Source organism: Callorhinus ursinus, unplaced genomic scaffold (assembly GCF_003265705.2).
Source record: "Callorhinus ursinus isolate GAN/ISIS: 27379988/994484 unplaced genomic scaffold, GSC_fseal_2.0 scaffold94, whole genome shotgun sequence".
Lineage (NCBI taxonomy): Eukaryota > Metazoa > Chordata > Mammalia > Carnivora > Otariidae > Callorhinus > Callorhinus ursinus.
In genome coordinates this window covers 940,717-963,039 of record NW_027397156.1, presented here as the reverse complement: position 1 = coordinate 963,039, position 22,323 = coordinate 940,717, and the positions used below count along the sequence as shown (strand labels likewise).

The 22,323-nt window shown below is 46.4% G+C and overlaps 1 protein-coding gene across 1 annotated transcript in view; it reads left to right on the top strand.

The window, feature by feature from the left end:
* The window catches only part of ANO2 (anoctamin 2), a 379,342-nt gene extending 369,554 nt beyond the window's left edge, over nucleotides 1-9,788 (top strand). The window contains exons 23-24 of the mRNA XM_073888754.1: nucleotides 6,873-6,978; nucleotides 8,897-9,788. Coding sequence (XP_073744855.1) covers nucleotides 6,873-6,978; nucleotides 8,897-9,166 — 376 coding nt within the window. The 3' untranslated portion in view covers nucleotides 9,167-9,788. The remainder of the gene's footprint in view (nucleotides 1-6,872; nucleotides 6,979-8,896) is intronic.
* Nucleotides 9,789-22,323: the final 12,535 nt, after the last annotated feature.

The following is a 22,323-nucleotide window of genomic DNA, read 5'->3' as shown; positions in this document are numbered from 1 at the left end:
CTTTCTTTCTTTCTTCTCTTTCTTCTCTTTCTTTCTTTCTTTCTTTCTCTTTCTTTCTTTCTTCTTTCTTTCTTTTTCTTTCTTTTCTTTTCTCTTTTCTTTTTTCTTTTCTTTCTTTTCTTTCTTCCTTCCTTCTTCTTTTTCTTTTTCTTTTTTTTTTTAGAGGGAGAGAGAGAGCACAAGCAGGGGGAGTGGCAAGAAGAGGGAGAAGCAGGCTCCCCACTGAGCAGGGAGCCTGATGTGGAGCTTAATCCCAGGACCCTGGGATCATGACCTGAGCTGAAGGCAGACGCTTAACCGACTGAGCCATCCAGGCATCCCATCCCCCTGTGTGTGTTTCTTTAGTTGGTCTAGAAGGACTGAGGGTCTGTGACCTTGCTTCTGACCATCAGATCTCCCAGAAACACTATGAATATGCTTTCCAGATATATCAGGGGCTTAACTAACTTAAACATAAAAGGACTTTAATGGGCCCCCAAGGCAAGACTTAATTCCAACCAGGACTGCCTAAATCAGATCTTTCTCTACCTCCCTCCCAACTCTACTCCAGTCAATGACTGGATTATGACAGCCAGCAGCTACTGGGTCCAAGTCCAAGTGGGAACATACCTCTCTCCCAGTGATCCTGCAAAAATCTCATCCGCTAGGACCAGTATGCATGCCCTCCCCAGAACCAATCACGGTAACCAGAGGAGGAGTTGGGGGTTGGAGGTGAAATGATCTCCATCTGAGGCACAGAGTAGGAGGTAGTGCCCTGGTGAGAAGTTAAGATGAATGGCTACAACAACAAAGCCCAGCATACCAGGTATTATTAGTACACGTGGAGCAGATCAAGCTTTGTTGTAACCATTTCAGAGTCACGGACTCCCCAGCCTGCTGCAAAGCCCCGACGACGACTCTTCTCTTCCTCGTTTCCGTGCAAGCTGATGGGATCATGGCTTATTGGTGGCCCATTAAAAAACAACAACAAACAAAACAAAAACCTCTTCCAGCAAAGGGGCAGAATTATTACTGGGTGCACGAGTAGGAAGTGCATTTTATATTTCTGCTAAGAAAATGTATCTGCAAGGTCACACCAAAATGATTTCTGGAGCATCTGTCATGTTTCCTTACTCAGTACCAGTAAGGATTATGGGTTCGCTGTGCAACCATTTTTGAGACCTTACGATAAAGGCTTGTCGTTGGTTCCATAATGAGGAATAAGACACAAGGCCTCCCTCAAGAATTCTAGATGAGGAGATGAGCAAGTAAGCAAGCTTTAATAATTTATAATAGGGTAGATTATTATTATTAAATTATAATCTAGCTTTAATAATTTAAAATAGGGTAACTGCGAGGAGCTCTGAGAACCCTGAAGAAGGAGGCATGCATCTAACCCAGACCTAAGTATTGTGTGGAAGCTTCAAGGGAGCTAAAACCTGAAGGTCGAATGGCGCAAGTTTGGCCAGACTGATGCTCTAGTCGATGCTCCTCATTCACACGACCAAGCCAGCCTGGGAGGGGTGGGAAGAGTGCTGAGGGACCGGAAGGGAGCCTCAAGTGGTGAAGGAGGTCCAGGGAGAACAAGGCCTTCCAGGTAGACGGGCTCCTTGGTGCTCGGTGGTGGGAGCTGGAGTGTTGGATAAGCTGAGGGGCAAGGCGGGAAGAGAATACAGAAGCCAGACCAAGAAGAGCACGGTGGTCATATGGAGGTGCGTGGACTCCCTCTTAGGGCAGTGGGGAGCCACAGGGAGCAGGGATGAGATCATACTTTTCTTTGGTGTTCTCTCTGGCTGCAGTGTGAAGACCGGGGGGGTAACATTTGAAATAAAGAGATGCTCCACTCTATGGTGTAAGCAGGTGTCCAGACAGCAGGGTCAGCCTGTCATCTAGATATCACATAGGTGTCTTTGGGGCTACCTTTTCCTAGATGGATAATAATTGTTGGTGGAAATCTCTGCCTCAGTGGGTCCTGCTCACTGCGTGCTGTGTGAACTTGGCTGGCTCACCAGAGTCTCAGAAAGTGGTGGCATAACCTACTGATGTTGTAAGCCAGGAATCATCAGTGGCTGTAAGAAGTAGAAATGCAGGAGAATGAGAGAGAGAGAGAGACAGAGAGAGAAGGAGAGGGAGGGAGAGAGAGGGTGGGGAAGGGAGGGAGAGAAGGAGAGAGAACTCTGGAGCTAGCTCCAAAGCCAGTGTTTAAAACTGCTTCCGTGGTGGGAAATGAAGTTTGCCCTGATTTTCTGGCAAATAATGTTGGGAACTCGATGACCCTTCTTATTCTTAGCTTTCAGTGACCTCTGGAGATAAATGTGGTCAAATAAAACTGAGGTCTCGGGCTCTAACCCAGCCTTGCCAGGGATAGAGGTATCTTAAAAATAGCAGTAAAAGTTAGGACAAGTCTCCAGCTGCCCATTTGAGATGCATTCCCAGCATTTTTGGAGCAACGTTTGCTTCAGTCCTTGCGCTGCTCTGGCAGGGCTGCTTCATAAACAGTCCAATGACGTCAGTCTGCGGGCAGGGGCAGTGGCTATTGACAGGGCAGAAGGGCTACCATCCGTCCTGGAGGGCAGAAGGTGGCCCAGGCTCCTGGCTCCACTGGAACGGAGCGGAGGGGCTGGCAGGGGAGGGCCTGGCCAGGGATCTGGGTCCCGGAAACTGGGGAGCCTACTTGGGCATGGCCAACCCAATGGGCCTGCTGTGGGGGTGCTGAGCATCCTTGGGTGGCGCCTGCCGGGTTTCTCCACAGGGCCTGAGTTCTTTCATATCCCCAGGTCACGTGAAAAGTCTTTGAAGAGGCGAGTTCTCTTCAGTGCATGGCTGTCTCTTCATCTGCTCCTCGCTGAATCCAGAGGAAGAGTCAGCTTTTCCGGGCGTTGCCTTTCCTGATCTTTATCGACCCCTGGATTAACGTGGTTCTCATTACTTCCCAATTGCTTGTACTGTTCTCCCTTGTTAAAGGCCAATCTCAGAAGGCAGTTTGAAGTAGCTCAGATGGTATGAAAATATTGTATGTAATTGTGTTTAGCATTAATATGACATTAATTTCCATTGGGACTATTAAAACAATTTTTTTAAACATACCACTGTTTAGAGTTGAGAAATGTTTTTACTAACTGATTCATAATGTAACTAAAACCTCATTTTTGGGAAAAGCCATCCCTGATTGTTGATGACTAACTCCTCAGTTTGTTACTTCGGCACCCTTCCTGCCCACGGCGATTTTGGATGCTGATGAATTGTGGCAGATGTTCCTGTCACTGTCACTGGCCACCCCTGCAAGTGAGGATGGGAGGGGGACATCTAAGCCAGGAGTCTCTCTTCCCCCTTCACACCTCAGTGTCCCCATCTATAAAAATGGGGACACGGAATGAATAATTTCCAAAGATTCTTTTCTGCTTCTTCCTTAAAAAATTTAGTATTTCATGATACATGTAACATACTAAAAACCCTAAACATTACAGGCAGCCTCTCTGACTCTGTCCCACGTCCACCCTACCCTCTGCCTGGTCCTAGGCACCTCCCCAACAGTATTCACTGCAAAGCATTTGTGCGCGTCTTTTGCAGACTTTTCCGTGCGTTAACACCAAGTGAGCTCATAGAACCTTTATGGGGTTTCATGGCTTTGTTTTATAATAATGAAATATATTTTGAATTAATGGGAACCTTATTTCTTTAAGTAGTATATAAATTCAACTCCATGTGATTCTTCATAGTGTTAGAACAATCTAGATATAATCTTAAAGTAATTTAAAGCTAAATTATAATAATGAGTTTTGTACCAGTTTCACTTACTATATATGAGTCTGTCTCAGTTAACACTGTAATTTTGCTCCTCAAAGCTTAGTATAAAAATGTGTTTGGGTCCCCCAAATATTGCCATTAATTATATCCTTTTGAAATTATGATTTTTTTATCATAAAAGCAATTCTGTATACATATGTATAGATACAAAAGGAAAACATTTTCTTCATAGTACTGACCCCAGTCATTCTCTCCCAGAAGAAACCGTTGTGTTTGTTCTCTGTGGAAGCCTCCAGAAATCACAGTCACATGCATTGTCTTATTTAATTTTCACTGTGCTTTCCTTTAACATTTAATGTACACGCACGAGCACGCATGTATGTGTTCATTTATTTATGGTTGGTGGGCGAGAGCTGGAGCACTTCTGTGTGCTCAGCATGGAGATGCACGTTTTTACTAGCTCCATTTTAAAGATTAGAATGCTGAGGTTCAGAGATGAGAAACAGGTTTCTTGGGGTCTTATGGCTAGTAAGTGACAAAGGCCACTCCCAGTGCACACTTGTTTTTTAGACACCCTAGTGGTTTTGTGTTTTCAAGTAAAGCTTTCTGGAAATATCTATGTTACTCTTTCCCCAGACCTTTGATTCAATGGATGTGTTTGTTCGATTTTAAAAATGTTTTGGACACTTAGGGAGGGCAAAGGGACATCTCCAAAATCTGTGGTGAGTTAGTATCAGAGGTGGGACCAGAATTAGATTATTTATGGATTCTTTTCAGACTGGGAAAAAAGAGGGATGAGCAGTGGCTCCTAGAGCAAGGTCAGTGAGCAGCTGTTCCTTCACTGATGGAGCTAGAGCACAAGGGAAACAGATTTTGATTGTAGCAGGAGGGATGGGGCTGGACCTGGGAAAGGGTGTCCCCATGGCACAGAGTGGGCATATGTGTCGCACCCGTCCTCCTGAGATCTTGAGAAGAGTAAATAAATCCCCTTTTGCCTTGGGGTCCTTTGGGGGGCAGCTGGAGGGAAGTGAACCTGAGCTTTTTCCCACCCCAAGGTGTCCTCCATTTAGCCATGCTCTCCCTCTCTCCCCTTAGCAAGCCTAATCTAGAGCTGGCCGTGCTTCTGTCCTCAGCCTCGGATGGATATGCTGAATCCCGTCGTGTTTGGCTGGGCTGCAGTTAGCTTTGCTTTTCATCCGGATGTCAAAGCAAGCCTGCAACAGCTGTGATCAGCTGTTGGAAAGGGGAGGTGGGGAAGGGGCAGCTCCTGGCCTCCTGCCCAACCCTAGTCGACTGCTTACTGTCCACGTCTGTTTGTCTCTTCCTGTTGTTGACTCTGTCGCTCTGCCTTTTTCTTTCTGTCTGTGTACATCTCTTTTCCTTTTCCTCTTTTTTCCTTCTCTTCTTCCTGCATCTCTCTGTGGACAGTTGGAAGCCCCATGCTTTTATCCGGATCTTTTAGGGCAGCTGGCTCATTCCAGGGGGAGAAGGGACAGAAAGCACCCATTTCTAGGGCGCCTGGGTGGCTCAGTCCATTAAGCATCTGACTCTTGATTTCAGCTCAGGTCATGATCTCAGGGTGGTGGGATCAAGCCCCATGTTGGGCTCCGCGCTCACTGGGGAGTCTGCTTGAAATTCTCTCTCTCCCTCTGCTCCTCCCCCTACTCTCTCTCTCTCTCTCAAGTAAGTAAATAAATCTTAAAAATAAATCTTAAAAAAAAAACCAAAACATCCATTTCTGAATCCCCCACCTCAAACCACAGCTCTTGGAGAGGTGCTTTGCGACAATAGAGGAAAGGCCTGCCTTCAGCCAGACTGGGATTCTTGCCTTGACTCTAGTCCTTGCTGGCCATGAGAGACCTGGGCAAGTAACTGACCTTCTCTGAGCCTCAGTGTCCCCCGTCTTCATTCTATGGGGATATCGGTGCCTGCCGGAAGATGCTATGGAGATTGAATGGGAAAGCTCCCAGAGAAGCTCCTTGCTCCGTTCGGTGTAGGTCGTTTTCCTTGTTGGCTCCTCCTCAGACAGAGTCCCCCGCCCTGCCTTCCTCAGCAGCCCTGAGTCCCCCTCCTTCCCCCAGGGCTTGTTTTGCTTTGACTAAGCCTCAAAGATCTGTTGAATTCCGTGGAGAAAACAGTTCCATGAAGGGTCATAATTCTTCTGGTACCAGCTCTTGTCACTTGTCCAGGCTTAGAAAAAAGTGAGTCTGAGAAAATGAGCCTTTTTTGGGGGGGGGTGGCAGAGGGGGTGGAAGAGAGAGAATCTCAAGCAGGCTCCCTGCTGAGCCTGATGTGGGGCTTGATCTCAGGACCCTGAGATCATGACCTGAGCCAAAATCAAGAGTCAGAAGCTTAGCTGACTGAGCCGTGCAGGTGCCCCGAAAATGAGCAGTTTTTAACATGAGTCATCACAGAATGGGGGTGAAAAGACAGCAGTGAGGAAAATCTCTCCGTGGGTCTGAGAAAGAGGCGTGAGCTCATGCCAGACACTGACCTTTTGTTTCTTAAGCCACATGGACAGATCATAAATGTGGTCAGTAGAAGAGGATACTGACCAACCATCACTATTACCACCATTCCCCCAAATTCACTCAGCCTTGAGCTTGGTTTGAGTCAGCCTTCCTTGGGGTGCAAGAATGAAGTCGCCTCTATGGCCATGGTCCCAAGGCAGCCAGCCAGGAAGGAAGCCTGGGGTTGTCTGCAGCCACCTGTGTCATCCCTGAGCCCAGGGCCTGCTGAGAGCTGTCCAAAGTTTCTGGGCATCTCCCTCCCCTCTTGAGCTCATGGCCAGTGGGGCCAACATGGACCACTGTGCTGGGCTCTTCTCATGATTCCTGGGCTCCTCTGGAAGAAGAATCCAGACACCAGAGGAAGCCGTGGGGGATGTTCAAGAGAGAGAGTAGGAAAAAGGCATTTCCAGGTCAACACTGGGCTTTTTTTAGGACTTTGGTCCTTTTATTAGGACTTTGGTCCTTTTATTCCATGGACGCTTGTTGGTGGGGCTGTGAATTCCTCCCTCCTTGCTTCCTCCTATTTCCCAAGTCTGGGAGCCTGGGGCTTACAGGCTGTTCTGATCCTTGAGGATCAGAAGCACCCCCTTCCCTCCGTCTCTTCCCAGTCTTAACACCACATTTCTCTCTGGGCAGGTTTAAGGATTACCGAGAGCCGCCTTGGGCCCCGAACCCGTATGAGTTTTCCAAACAGTACTGGGCCATTCTGTCTGCCCGTCTGGCTTTCGTCATCATCTTCCAGGTGAGTTGTTCAGATAAGGAATAGAATCTGGGCTGCAGGGGTAAAGACAGCCGTGTCTCCTCGCCTGCCCCTCTGCCCCATGCTTTCAGGGCACTGTGACACAGGGGTCTCTGCAAGTGGAGGAGGCAGGGAGCACTCTCAAGAGGACTTCCATTAATGGATGGATTTGCAGAAAGAGAATAGAACGCAGAGTAAGGTTACAAGACAGATGTGGGGTAAGATGCAGGGTGGAGATAGAGTCCCATTTAGACCTAAGACAAGAAAGGAAGCGAGAAGAGCAGTGGGGACCAGAGTCTCAACCCTACTGTAGACAAACAGAGCCCACGTGGTCTCTGCAGCTCAAGAAAGGGCTCGAGTTCTGAACCGTTCTTCTAGCTCTCGGCTGGCTCCCTCCTTTGTTAGCGTGCTCCGGCCCCTGAGACATATGGTGGGGAGGGCCCCAGAGCCATCCGGCCATGCCTCCATGGATGAATAGCAAACTCGAGCCCTGCGATCACTATCTCTGACAATAGCCGTAGCTCGGGTTGCATGGCCGAGATCTGCGGGTATGCGGCCCCAGGTCCCACTTGGGGTCCTGCCGCCCTTCAAGAGGGGCTGGAGTGCGAGCCCAGATCCTTTTCCCTTCCACTCCCTCAGGCTTTTGTATTCCCTGAAGGCAGATCTCTGGGGGGCTCTAAGATATCCTGGCCTGACCCCGGCCCAGGAAGTAGAGAAGCCCATCGGCTAGTCTTTCACCTAAAGAAGACAGTCATTCTTGCTCTGGGGAGATGGGGCGATGGATTTGAAAAGCTGCTTCCCCCTGCAGGCGTCCCCTGACTTTCCCACAGGTCACATGGAACACTTGTTAACACTGTGAAAGTTGGTTTAAGGGGAGAGTGTGGCTTGAAGCCACTCTAGAGCATGAAAGGCACCCAGGAGCCCCTGGACGCAGCAGCTGGTCCGCTGGCCCTCCCCTGGGCCCCTAGGTGCAGGGGAGGGTCAAGGTCAAGGTGGGAATAGGTTTGGAGCCTGGAAGACAGCCGTGCCCTAGAGATCTCGTCTGGGGCTCCGTCGCTGTCCCTGGATCTCAGAGTGCGCGTGTGCCTGGCGGGCAGAGAATGCCCCAGCTCAGGGGGCAAACTGGGTGGGAACTGGGCTATGAAGGGAGCTGCCATGTACCGGGCTGAGCTGGCGCTGTTGTGAGGTATTTGCCACTTCCGTGGAAAGTGCTACAGGAATGTTTGCAAGCGCAGGGGTGGGGCTCAGCAGGTGGAAGAAGGAAGCCAGTTACCAGCGTGCACAGAAGCTGAGAATGGAGAAGGGGCAGCTGCAGGCGGGGGCCCTAGACCGACCGGTGTGGCCCGCTCAGCGGGATGGGAGAGAGAGCGGGATCAGGTGAGGGCGAGGTTGGCTGAGGCCAGAAGTCAGCACAGAAACCAAAGGTCCATCTTTGACCTGGAGGACTGACGCCGGCTGGAAGCCAGAGAGGAACAGTGGGCTCGGGGGGAGCCCTGGGGGGGACCAGCGGGCCCTGTGCCCACTTCCCAGGGAGCGCTGGAGCAGGGCGCCTGCAGGCTGAGAGGCCGGGCAGGAAGGACAGGAGGGGGCCAGCAACAGCCCCGCCCCATGTGAGGCACTGACTGGTGTCATCCTCACAACAGCTCAGGGGGCAGGTACTTATTACTGCTCCACTTCCTATATGGGGACGCTGTGGGGCACCTCTGCCCACTGGCTCGGGGCACCTGCTAGAAAGTAGCAGAGCCAGAAGGGCACGGCAGTGTCCTGCTCCTGGGTCTGTGCTCGCCACCGCCCCCGCCCCCGCCTTGGTGCCACACCGCCCACCCCACTCTGATGGGCAAGGGTGACCGTCGGTGGGGGAGCCCTGGTGCCCCACTGCGCTGGGCCTCTCCTCTCAACCTCTCTCCCTGGCTTTTGGCAGAACCTCGTGATGTTCCTGAGTGTCCTCGTGGACTGGATGATTCCCGACATCCCCACGGACATCAGCGACCAGATCAAGAAAGAGAAGGGCTTGTTGGTGGACTTCTTCCTGAAGGAGGAGCATGAGAAACTCAAGCTGACGGACGAGCCAGCCCAGAGGAGCCTGGGAGGGGGGCGGCGCAGCACGAGCCGGGCGTCCAGCTCTGCACCCTCAGGCCGGAGCCAGCCGGGCAGCATCGCATCCTCTGGTTCTCAGCACACAAACGTGTGAGCCAGCCAGCCCCGCTTAGGGACCGCCGCAGCGGCCAGGGACCTCACAGAGCGTGGCTGTGCACCTGCACGGGCCTCCTGGCCTGCGTCTGCCAGGGTCTGGCCTCCCGGGGTCTCGGCAAGGTGCGCGTGTGCAGAGAGAGAGAGAGGCTAGAGTGAGCGAGAGAATGAGCACAGGCAGGAAAAGAAATGGGGCTGCTTCTCAGAAACTTCAAGCTTAAGTTTCTTTTAGGTCCTCTTTGTATCCTTCTGGGGGCTTGGGGCCCTATTTTGAGTCACTTGGTGAAAGAACTGGGTGTCTCTACCCCTGAGCTCCCAGGCGCCATGAGCCTTCCCTGCATTCCCTCAGGTGTCCTCTCTCGGGCGGCCACAGGCTGGGAGAGAAGCAAGCCCCCATCCTGAGGGATCCTTCACCCCTTCCCACCATCTCCCTGAGCAGACCCCTCTGAGTCTTTGCAGCCAGGGCTGTCACAGCCCCAGTGGATGCAAATTAAGTCACAGGGCTGAATGCTATGGCCACTGGACTTGATGTTGAGTGGCAGAGGTCCAAACCCGGGCTTGTCTCCAGTTCATGTTGCGGGGATGCTTTGAGCTTGTGCAACTAACCATCACTTAATGCAGGTTCAGATCTAAAGTAATAAAGTAAATGGAAACATTCTTTATAAAGATACGTCTCATCTTTTTTTTTTAAGATTTTATTTGAGAGACAGAGATAGTAAGAGAGATGGGGAGCAGGGAGGAGAGGGAGAAGCAGGCCCCCCGCTGAGCAGGGAGCCTGATGCGATGCAGGACTGGATCCCAGGACCCTGGGATCATGACCTGAACTGAAGGCAGATGTTTAACGACTGAGCCACCCAGGTGCCCCCATCTCCTTGTCTTTGAGTCTCTCTCTTTCTGTCGCTTCCTACCAATATTTATTGAGCACCTACTACATCCCAGATGCTGTTCTCAGATGAGAGATATAGCAGAGTTCAAGAGAGAAGATCTCTGCCTCATGGAGCTTACTTTCTGCGGAGAGACAGACAAGAAGCTGATGGATGTTTAGGATTTCAGCTAGTAAATAGGGGCTAAGGAGAAATATAAGAAAGAAGAGAAATGTGAAAGCACAAGAGGTATGGGGCTTACCATTTTACGTATGAATTAATGACAAGCCCAAGATGGTTCAAAAGTTACATCTTTGAACCTTGGTGGGGGGTGAGATTTTCAAGTATGGTTGGACGCAAAGACCAAACATCGTTCATCATTGTCTTTTACACACCTCAACCCCACCTGCTCTGCAGAAACCAGTTGCATGGTCCTGTTTCTTGGGACCCGGCCCCGGTCCAACTCAGTGTCTGGATGGAAGCTTCGACGAGGGCCACATTCCAGAGGAGAGCTGAGTGTTCTCAGGTTTCAGCACACCTGGTGATCTCAGGGCCCACGAATGCTGGGCTGGTCATCCTTGCTGCTCCCCGTGGCTTCTGTTGCCTCCTGGCCACATGCAGGGTGGCACTGCCACCAACTCTTACTCTGGAAAGTGGTCCCTTCTTTTATGGGGTCACCAGGGCACAGCTTTAGTGGGGGCAGCAGACAAGGCTGTCCCACGCCCCCCACATACCAGTAGTCCTACACTACACTTTAACCACGTCACGCCTCTGTGGTCACGCTCAGCATGTGAGCCTCGATGCACACTCCGGTATTATCAAAACAGAACACTGCATTGCCCTACAACAGGCTTCCGCTAACGGGGAGAGGGCAGTGGCCCACAGGAGAGAAATTTCACCTCAGGAGCGTTAAAGACATGGAGATTCCAGGCCCATAAAAAGGAGGCTCTCCCCAGGGGCGAGTCCTTCCAGGGTGGGTGGGGTTGGTATTTCCACACTGAGGGTCCAGGCCGCCTCCAGCACCAAGACACCACCTGCGCGCTGACTGCAGCTGGCTCAGGACCCCACCTTTCTTCCCTCTTTTTTTCCAAGCAAACGTTTTCATATGATCACAGAGGTGCCACTTGCACCCCGAGTCAGACGATCAGAAAACCAACGAAGAAGAAAGCAAAGTCACCCACAGTCCCCCAAATTTAGAATCAACATCAGCAATTGCTGTGTTTCCTTCCAGACTCTCATCCCTCTCAAACGGATGCGTATTTTTAGTTACAATTCCGCGGTATATGCTGTCTTGCTGTTTCCACTTTGTGTATCTCATCAATTCTTTGTCCCGTATATTTCAGTTTTCTGTTTTGAATCGTATTCAAAATTAGGTACCGACCACCTACCACGTGTCGGGCTTTGTATCGGGCCCTCGGGATACATCACTCGACACAGTGATTCCTGCCCCCGGGAGCTTACGTTCTTGTGAGCGAGTCGGGAAGACATCATGAACAGCAAAAATAAACTATACAGTATGTGAGAAGGTATGAGATGCTACAGAGAAAAAAAAAGTTGAGCAAGGTAGAGGGGATTAGTAGTGGGCGTAGGAGCTCCATTCTATTTCCTTCGCATAATGGGCCTTTTGCTTTGTTTTTTTTTCTGCTCCACTCCGTCCCGTTAAGGGATTAGAGATTGGATGTGGAAGCGAGGGGTGGCCAGAGCTCCCCCCGAGGGACCAGGTCAGACGGCACCTCCTGGGGAGACCTAGGTGGGGAGGAAGGGAGACTTCATCTGCCCAGATATAGGTTTGCACCCTGAAAGGATTCTGCTTTCTCCCTCTCTCCCCCTACAGAATTAGGGATTCTGTGATTTGTCCCCACCCCTAGGCCCAAACCATCTCAGTAGCACTTCCGTTACCAGCAAGACCATCACACATGCCCGCCTAACACAGAAGCACCTGGGATTTAGGCTAAGTAAGAAGAACTTCCCAAAGGACTTGTTAAGCTGGGTAAAGACATGGTAGGTGCAGTCCCTAACTTAAAACAAACAATAAAACCTTCTCTGAGCTCTTTGAAATTAATTTTGAGATTTCACTATAACATGTAAAAAAAAAGTTGTGAACAAACATTTGAAACACTGAAGAAAGGAAAAAAATATCACTCCTTTTCTTACGCCCTATCTCCGAAATAGTAACAGTTAATATTTTGAGTTCATTTGTGTTCTTGTGGTGTATGTGTGGTCACCTACATTGGTCTGTAATAGCATCTATTTTGTTTAATCATACAAGTAATATATACTCATTGAAGAATATTTAGAAAATGCAGAAAAAGTAAAACATAAATAAAACAGTTTAAATCATCTAAGTTTTTACCTCCAAGAGAAACAGCCATGAGCTCCAGGTTGAGGGCTTGGTGACAAACTGTATTTACCACTGGGTTCATCAGTTTTTCCTTATTAAGGATAAAAAGAAATGGAATCCATTTCATAGTTAATTTAAAAAAAAATCTTTTTTTATTGTAATGTTAATCACCATACATTACATCATTAGTTTTGGATGTAGTGTTCCACGATTCATTGTTTGTGCATAACACCCAGTGCTCCATGCAGAATGTGCCCTCTTTAATACCCATCACCAGGCTAACCCATCCCCCCACCCACCTCCCCTCTAGAACCTCAGTTTGTTTTTCAGAGTCCATCGTCTCTCATGGTACATCTCCCCCTCCGATTTACTCCCCTTCATTCTTCCCCTCCTGCTATCTTATTCTTATTTTTTTTCTTAACATATATTGCATTATTTGTTTCAGAGGTACAGATCTGTGATTCAACAGTCTCGCACAATTCACAGTGCTCACCATAGCACATACCCTCCCCAATGTCTATCACCCAGCCACCCCATCCCTCCCACCCCCCACCACTCCAGCAACCCTCAGTTTGTTTCCTGAGATTAAGAATTCCTCATATCAGTGAGGTCATATGATACATGTCTTTCTCTGATTGACTTATTTCACTCAGCATAACACACTCCAGTTCAATCCACGTCATTGCAAATGGCAAGATCTCATTCCTTTTGATGGCTGCATAATATTCCATTGTGTATCTATACCACTTCTTCTTTATCCATTCATCTGTCAATGGACATCTTGGCTCTTTCCACAGTTAGGCTATTGTGGACATTGCTGCTATAAACATTGGGGTGCACGTACCCCTTCGGATCCCTACATTTGTGTCTTTGTGGTAAATACCCAATAGTGCAATTGCTGGATCATATGGTAGCTCTATTTTCAACTGTTTGAGGAACCTCCATACTGTTTTCCAGAGGGGTTGCACCAGCTTGCATTCCCACCAACAGTGTAGGAGGGTTCCCCTTTCTCTGCATCCCCGCCAACATCTGTCATTTCCTGACTTATTCATTTTAGCCATTCTGACTGGTGTGAGGTGGTATCTCATTGAGGTTTTGATTTGGATTTCCCTGATGCCGAGCGATGTTGAGCACTTTTTCATGTATCTGTTGGCCATTTGGATGTCTTCTTTGGAAAAACGTCTGTTCATGTCTTCTGCCCATTTCTTGATTGGATTATTTGTTCTTTGGGTGTTGAGTTTGATAAGTTCTTTGTAGATTTTGGATACTAGCCCTTTATCTGATATGTCGTTTGCAAATATTTTCTCCTGTTCTGTCGGTTGTCTTTTGGTTTTCTGGCCTGTTTCTTTTGCTGTGCAAAAGCTTTTTATCTTGATGAAATCCCAATAGTTCATTTTTGCCCTTGCTTCCCTTGCCTTTGGCGATTTTCTAGGAAGAAGTTACTGTGGCTGAGGTCAAAGAGGTTGCTGCCTGTGTTCTCCTTTAGGATTTTGATGGACTCCTATCTCACATTTAGGTCTTTCAACCATTTGGAGTCTATTTTTGTGTGTGGTATAAGGAAATGGTCCAGTTTCATTCTTCTGCATGTGGCTGTCCAATTTTCCCAACACCAATTGTTGAAGAGACTGTCTTTTTTCCATTGGATATTCTTTCCTGCTTTGTCGAAGATTAGTTGACCATAGAGTTCAGGGTCCATTTCTGGGCTCTCTATTCTGTTCCATTGATCTATGTGTCTGTTTTTGTGCCAGTAGCGTACTGTCTTGATGATGACAGCTTTGTAATAGAGCTGGAAGTCCGGAATTGTGATGCCGCCAGCTTTGCTTTTCTTTTTCAACATTCTTCTGGCTATTCGGGGTCTCTTGTGGTTCCATACAAATTTTAGGATTATTTGTTCCATTTCTTTGAAAAAAGTGGATAGTATTTTGATGGGGATTGCATTGAATGTGTAGATTGCTCTAGGTAGCACTGACATCTTCACAATGTTTGTTCTTCCAATCCATGAGCATGGAACGTTTTTCCATTTCTTTGTGTCTTCTTCAATTTCTTTCACGAGTATTTTATAGTTTTCTGAGTACAAATCCTTTTCCTCTTTGGTAAAATTTATTCCTAGGTATCTTATGGTTTGGGGTGCAATTGTAAATGGGATCGACTCCTTGATTTGTCTCTCTTCTGTCTTGTTGTTGGTGTATAGGAATGCCACTGATTTCTGTGCATTGATTTTATATCCTGCCACTTTACTGAATTCCTGTATGAGTTCTAGCAGTTTTGGGGTGGCGTCTTTTGGGTTTTCCACATACAGTATCATATCATCTGCAAAGAGTGAGAGTTTGACTTCCTCTTTGCTGATTTCGATGCCTTTGATTTCTTTTTATTGTCTGATTGCTGCGGCTAGGACTTCTAATACTATGTTGAATAGCAGTGGTCAGAGTGGACATCCCTGCCGCGTTCCTGACCTTAGGGGGAAAGCTCTCAGCTTTTCCCCATTGAGAATTATATTTGCTGTAGATTTTTATAGATGGCTTTTATGATAATGAGGTACGTACCCTCTATGCCTATACTCTGAAGAATTTTGATCAAGAAAGGATGCTGTACTTTGTCAAATGCTTTCTCTGCATCTATTGAGAGGATCATATGATTCTTGTTCTTTCTTTTGTTAATATATTGTATAACGTTGATTGATTTGCGGATGTTGAACCAACCTTGCAGCCCGGGGATAAATCCCACTGGGTCATGGTGAATAATCCTTTTGATGTACTGTTGGATCCTATTGGCTAGTATTTTGGTGAGAATTTTTGCATCCGTGTTCATCAAGGATATTGGTCTGTAATTCTCCTTTTTGATGGGGTCTTTGTCTGTTTTGGGAATCAAGGTAATGGTGGCCTCATAAAATGAGTTTGGAAGTTTTCCTTCCATTTCTATTTTTTGGAACAGTTTCAGGAGAATAGGTATTAATTCTTCTTGAAATGTTTGGTAGAATTCCCCTGGGAAGCCATCTGGCCCTGGACTTTTGTTTGTTGGGAGATTTTTGAGGACTGCTTCAATTTCCTTAGTGGTTATAGGTCTGTTCAGGTTTTCTATTTCTTCCTGGTTCAATTTTGGTAGTTGATACATCTCTAGGAATGCACCCATTTCTTCCAGGTTCTCTAATTTGCTGGCATAGAGTTGCTCATAATATGTTCTTATAATTGTTTGTATTTCATTGGTGTTGGTTGTGATCTCTCCTCTTTCATTCATGATTTTGTTGATTTGGGTCATTTCTCTTTTCTTTTTGATCAGTCTGGCCAGGGGTTTATCAATCTTGTTAATTCTTTCAAAGAACCAGCTCCTAGTTTCGTTGATCTGTTCTACTGTTCTTTTGGTTTCTAGTTCATTGATTTCTGCTCTAATCTTTATTATTTCTCTTCTCCTGCTGGGTTTAGGCTTTATTTGCTGTTTTTTCTCTAGCTCCTTTAGGTGTGGGGTTAGGTTGTGTATTTGAGACCTTTCTTGTTTCTTGAGAAAGGCTTGGATTGCTATATACTTTCCTCTCAGGACTGCCTTTGCTGTATCCCAAAGATTTTGAACAGTTGTGTTTTCATTTTCATTGGTTTCCATGAATTTTTAAAATTCTTCTTTAATTTCCTGGTTGACCCATTCATTCTTTAGTAGGATGCTCTTTAGCCTCCATGTATTTGAGTTCTTTCCGACTTTCCTCTTGTGATTGAGTTCTAGTTTCAAAGCATTGTGGTCTGAAAACATGCAGGGAATAATCCTAATCTTTTGGTACCAGTTGAGACCTGATCTGTGACCTAGGATGTGATCAATTCTGGAGAACGTTCCATGGGCACTAGAGAAGAATATGTATTCCGTTGCTTTGGGATGGAATGTTCTGAATATGTCTGTGAAGTCCATTTGGTCCAGTGTGTCATTTAAAGTCTTTATTTCCTTGATCTTTTGCTTAGATGACCTGTCCATTTCAGTCAGGGGGGTGTTAAAGTGCCCCACTATTATTGTATTGTTGTCAATGTGTTTCTTCGCTTTTGTTAATCATTGGCTTATATAATTGGCTGCTCCCATGTTCGGGGCATAGATATTTACAATTGTTAGATCTTCTTGTTGGATAGACCCTTTAAGTAGGATATAGTGTCCTTCCTCATCTCTTATTGCAGTGTTTGGTTTAAAATCTAATTTGTCTGATATAAGGATATAAGGATTGCCATCCCAGCTTTCTTTTGGTGTCCATTAGCATGGTAAATGGTTTTCCACCCCCTCACTTTCAATCTGGGGGTGTCTTTGGGTCTAAAATGAGTCTCTTGCAGACAGCATATCAATGGGTCTTGTTTTTTAATCCAATCTGATAGCCTGTGTCTTTTGATTGGGGCATTTAGACCATTTACATTCAGGGTAACTATTGAAAGATATGAATTTAGTGCCATTGTAATGCCTGTAAGGTGACTGTTACTGTATATTGTCTGTGTTCATTCTGGTCTATGCTGCTTTTAGGCTCTCTCTTTGCTTAGAGGACCCCTTTCAATATTTCTTGGAGGGCTGGTTTCGTGTTTGCAAATTCCTTTGGTTTTTGTTTGTCCTGGAAGCTTTTTATCTCTCCTTCTATTTTCAAAGACAGCCTAGCTGGATATAGTATTCTTGGCTGCATATTTTTCTCGTTTAGTGCTCTGAAGATATCTTGCCAGTCCTTTCTGGCCTGCCAGGTCTCTGTGGATAGGTCTGTTGCCAATCTAATATTTCTACCATTGTAGGTTACATATCTCTTCTCCCGAGCTGCTTTCAGTATTTTCTCTTTGTCTCTGAGACTTGTAAGTTTTACTACTAGATGTCGGGGTGTTGACCTAGTTTTATTGATTTTGAGAGGGGGTTCTCTGTGCCTCCTGGATTTTGATGCCTGTTTCCTTCCCCACATTAGGGAAGTTCTCTGCTATAATTTGCTCCAATATACCTTCTGCCCCTGTCTCTCTTTCTTCTTCTTCTGGGATCCCAATTATTCTAATGTTGTTTCGTCTTATCGTATCGCTTATCTCTCGAATTCTGCCCTTGTGATCCAGTAGTTGTTTCTCTCTCTTTTTCTCAGCTTCTTTATTTTCCATCATTTGGTCTTCTATATCGCTAATTCTCTCTTCTGCCTCATTTATACTAGCAGTTAGTGCCCCCATTTTTTTTTTAAAGATTTCTTATTTATTTATTTGAGAGAGAGAGAATGAGAGATAGAGAGCACAAGAGGGAAGACGGTCAGAGGGAGAAGCAGACTCCCTGCTGATCAGGGAGCCCGATGCGGGACTCGATCCCGGGACTCCAGGATCATGACCTGAGCCGAAGGCAGTCGCTTAACCAACTGAGCCACCCAGGTGCCCTAGTGCCCCCATTTTTTATTGCACCTCATTAATAGCGTTTTTGATTTCTATTTGGTTAGATTTTAGTTCTTTTATTTCTCCAGAAAGGGTTTCTCTAATAACTTCCATGCTTTTTTCAAGCCTAGCTAGTATCTTTAAAATCATGATTCTGAACTGTACGTCCGACATCGTACTAATGTCCGTACTGAGTAGGTCCCTGGCAGACGGTACTACCTCTTGTTCTTTTTGCTGAGGTGATTTTTTTCGTCTTGTCATTTTGTCCAGAGGAGAATAGGTGAATGAGAGAAGAAAATGCTAACAGGTTAACAACGTCCCCAGCAAATAGACTCTAAACAAATCAGAAAAGACCTGAAACCAGGGGAAAAGAAAGGGAAAGAAAGAAAAAAGAAAGAGGAAAAAAAAATAAAGAAAAAGGAAAAGATAAAAGCAAAGAAAAACAGAACAAAACAAGAAAAATAGAATATGATCAAATATGATCAGGCTGGTGCATAGATCAGTGCCACACACTAGATTTTGGATGTATTTTGTTCTGTTAGAAGAAAGTGCCTCCTAAAATTTTAAAGAAAGAAACACTTATATATGTACAAAATAAGGGTTGATACAATGAAGCGATGGAAGATGACTGTAAAGATGATAATTATAAAAGATTTTATAAAAGGAATTGATAAGAAGTTGTTTGAAAAACGAAAGAAGAATATTTAAAAAAAAAGAAAAAGGGGGAATGAATGTGATCAGGCAGGAGACTCGAACAAAGCCAAACACTAGTGATTTAGGGTGTATTTTGATCTGTTAGAAGAAACTGTATCTCAAAATTTTAAAGAGAGAACAACTCATATATATATATATATATATATATATGCCAAAAATGAGGGTAACTACTATGAAGGGATAGAATATGAGTGTAAAAATGAAAATAAAAAAATTTTTTTTAAAAAGGGATGATAAGATGTTGGTTGAAAAAGGGAAAAAGAAAAATTCAAAAAAAAAAACAGTTACAAAAAATTAACTTTGAAAAACTAATGAATCATGGTAAAAAGGCCTTGAATTCTATGTGCAGTATTCCCCTAGCGCTGGAGTTTTCCTGTTCTCCTTTATCGGTAAACTTGGTCTTGGCTGGCTGTTCCTGCTGCTCTTCTGGGGGAGGGGCCTGGTGCCGTGGTTCCCAAATGTCTTTTCCGGAAGCGGAATTGCCCCACCCTTGTCGTTCCGGGCTAAGCAAGCTGCTCGGGTTTGCTCTCCATAGCTTTTGTTCCCTGCATGCTTTCCGTACAGCTTTGGAGGACAAGAGTGAAAATGGTGGCCTCCCAATCTCCGCCCTGGAGGAGCCGAGACTTTGGGACCGCACTCCTCAGTGCGTCCCCAAAGAAAAGCAGTCATTCCTCTCTCCCCGGTCTCCGGCCGCACTCCGTGCTCACCCGGCCTGTGATCGAGCGTTTCTATGTCTGGCACCCGACCCCGTGTGGAGTCTCCAAACCCAGCAGATCCCTGGGGTGCGCTTCCGTGCTGCTCCTCCCAGGGGGAGGAAGAGGAGTCTCCCCGGCTCTGCCGCTTGTTGGGTCCCTGCTGGAGGAGACCAGTGGCCCAACTGTGACTGATCATAGTTTACGGCAACCCCGAGCTGAGAGCCCACGCCTCGGCTCTGTCTCTGCAGCTGGCTTCCCTGCTCCGATACCTGGGAGCTCTGCCGCACTCAGGCACCCCCGGTCTCTCTGTGACCCCAAGGGTCCTGAGACCACACTGTCCCAGCGAGGGTTCTACCCCCCGCTTAGCCACTGGTGGGACGTCTCTCAGCAGAGCCGACTTCTAAAAGTTCCCATTTTGTGCTCCGCGGCTCTATCACTTGGCAGAAGCGGCTGACGGAGGCCCCCTCCCCCACCACCTATCCTCCCGAATATCGCCTCGGATTCACTTCTCCGCACGCCCTACCTTCCAGAAAGTGGTTGCTTTTCTGTTCAGAGAGTTGTTGCTACTCTCTTCTTCGATCTCCTGTTGAGTTTGTAGGTGTTCAGAATGGTTTGATCCCTATCCAGCTGAATTCCTGAGACCAGATGAAATCCAGGTCTCCTACTCCTCTGCCATCTTGGTCCGCCAATCTAAAAAAATAATCTTAATGGCTATTTCCCTGATGTGCTCATTGTAAAGAAAAGAGCGTGGAATAAGAGGTAGACTTCCTTCTCATTTTCCTCTCTCACAGCCTCTTCAGAGCAGCCCTGTTCTGGAAAAATCCTGCTTGGGAAAATAAATGGTGCTGCTTTTTCTCAGTGAGGATTCCTTCCTTCCTTCCTTCCTACATTTTTCAGCTTTATTGAGGTATAATTGACAAATAAAATTGTAAGATATTTAAAGTATACTGCATGGTGATTTGATACTGTATACATTATAAGAGGACTCCTCCCATCAAGTTAATTTTTTTTTTTTGCTGTCTACAGGAGATATACCTTTTTTTCTTTTCAAATTTTTATTTAAATTTTAGTTAACATACAGTGTAATATTGGTTTCAGGAGTAGAATTGCGTGGTTCATCACTTACATATAACACCCAGTGCTAAGTACGACTGCACTCCTTAATACCCATCACGCATTTCACCCATCCTCCCGCCCTCCTCCTCTTCGGCAACCCTCAGTTTGTTCTCTGTCATTAAGAGTCTCTTATGGTTTGTTTCCCCCTCTCTCTCTTCTTTTTTTGCCCCTTCCCATATGTTCATCCGTTTTCTTTCTTAAATTCCACATATGAGTGAAATCAGATGGTATTTGTCTTCCTCTGACCTATTTCACTGAGCACAATACTCTCTAGCTCCATCCATGTTGTTGCAAATGGCAAGATTTCATTCTTTCTGGTGGCTGAGTAATATTCCATTGTGTATATATTCACCACATCTTCTTTATCCATTCACCAGTGGATGGACATTTGGGATCTTTCCATAATTTGACTATTGTTGATAATGCTGCTATAAACATTGGGGTACATGTGCCCCTTCAAATCTATATTTTTGTATCCTTTGCGTAAATCCCTAGTAGCACAATTGCTGGATTGTAGGGTAGCTCTATTTTTAACTTTTTGAGGAACCTCCAAACTTGTTCTCCAGAGTGGCTGCCTCGGCGAGGATTTTAAAGATGTAGAAAATCATCATTAACTCCTTCTGAAATGGTTGTTATTTTGCCACATCAAACTTTGCTTTTCTGTGAGAGGAATGAAAGCCTTTTGGTTTGCTGAGCCACCCAGCACAAGGTTCTAGCCTTGTATAGAGATTCGCCCGTGTTAAGAAAGACAGGGGGGAAACTTACCAGGTGCTCTTCTAAGTGGCAGTAAATTGTGGTAGGAGATTCCACCAGGTTGTGGAAGGCATTTCTAGAAGCCAGGATAAGAATGAGATGGGAAAACTCAGGGACCAGTCTTTGCCCCATGGTTGCTTGAAATATGTAGTCAAACAGGGTCTGGGGTTAAACATAAATGAGGAAAACACTCCTGTCTTTTCATATTGTCACAGTGTTCCCTGAACTGGCCAGGGTATGCCTTTAGGAAAGATGTTTTCTAACAATGGGGTGTTAAAGGGTCCCTTCAGGACTTAGGCGCTCACCCCCAGCTGCTGATGGTCCCAGCTGGCAGCCCCTCTCAGAACTGCGGTAAGTGGAAGGGGGCTGCCTAGACCAGGGCCACTCCTCGTTCAGGCGCTTCCTCTCATCTCTGCAGGAGCATGAAGCCCGCCTTGGCTCAATTCCAGATAATTCCAAGAGCTACCTCAGCCCCAGAACTCCATGTGCAATTGGCTGAAACGTATTGCAGCAGCTCTTCCCCCTCCACATTCTGCTCACCTCGCTCTCCCCCCGGGGTGTCCATCTGAAGCATGCTCCCCAGTCAACCCCCTGCAGGCCAGGCACACAGCTCCCCATCCCACAGTCTGCTTCCCAGAGAACCTGACCCAAGACACAAAACAAGACACATGGGGCATTTGCTTTTGTTGGAATGATGACTGGATTTACCTTTCTTGGGTCGCCATCCTTACTTTCCAAGTGTTGTGGCTCTGGTAATGAATGAATGCTATTCCAGGGTTTTCCAAGGAAAAACCTCTGGAATAAGCCTGATCGGTATTCCTTTGAATGTTGCCTTTTTCCAATCCTGTTAATAGGATTTTAAAAGGTATTCTCGGAATTCAAACATTTCAGTGGAATGTGTCTTGATGTGCTTTTCTTTTATTTAATATGCCTGGAATGAGGTGATCACCTTCAGTCTGCATATTCACTCCTTTCTCAGCTCTGGAAGGTATTCTTCCAGGGCGGGAATGGAGTCCAGTATAGCCATTCCAACTGTTCTGATTACTTTAAGGAAATGTAGAAGTTGTGGGTTGGTTTTCCGGTTTTTTATCTTCATGTTCACCATCTTTTTTCTGGGAGCATGTGTCTCCTTGTCCCGATCCTCTACATTCAGGAGTTTGCCTTTCCTGGAGTACCATGTTCTTTTTTTCCTCTGCCCCCTCCCCTTGGAATCAGTCCATCTATAATCTTCAATAAATTATTTGAGCAGCTTCAAAGCTCTCACTTATAAGATCCTCCATGGATAATCGTGAAGAGAGGTGAAGATTTCTCCTAAGCCCCCATAACCCTACTCT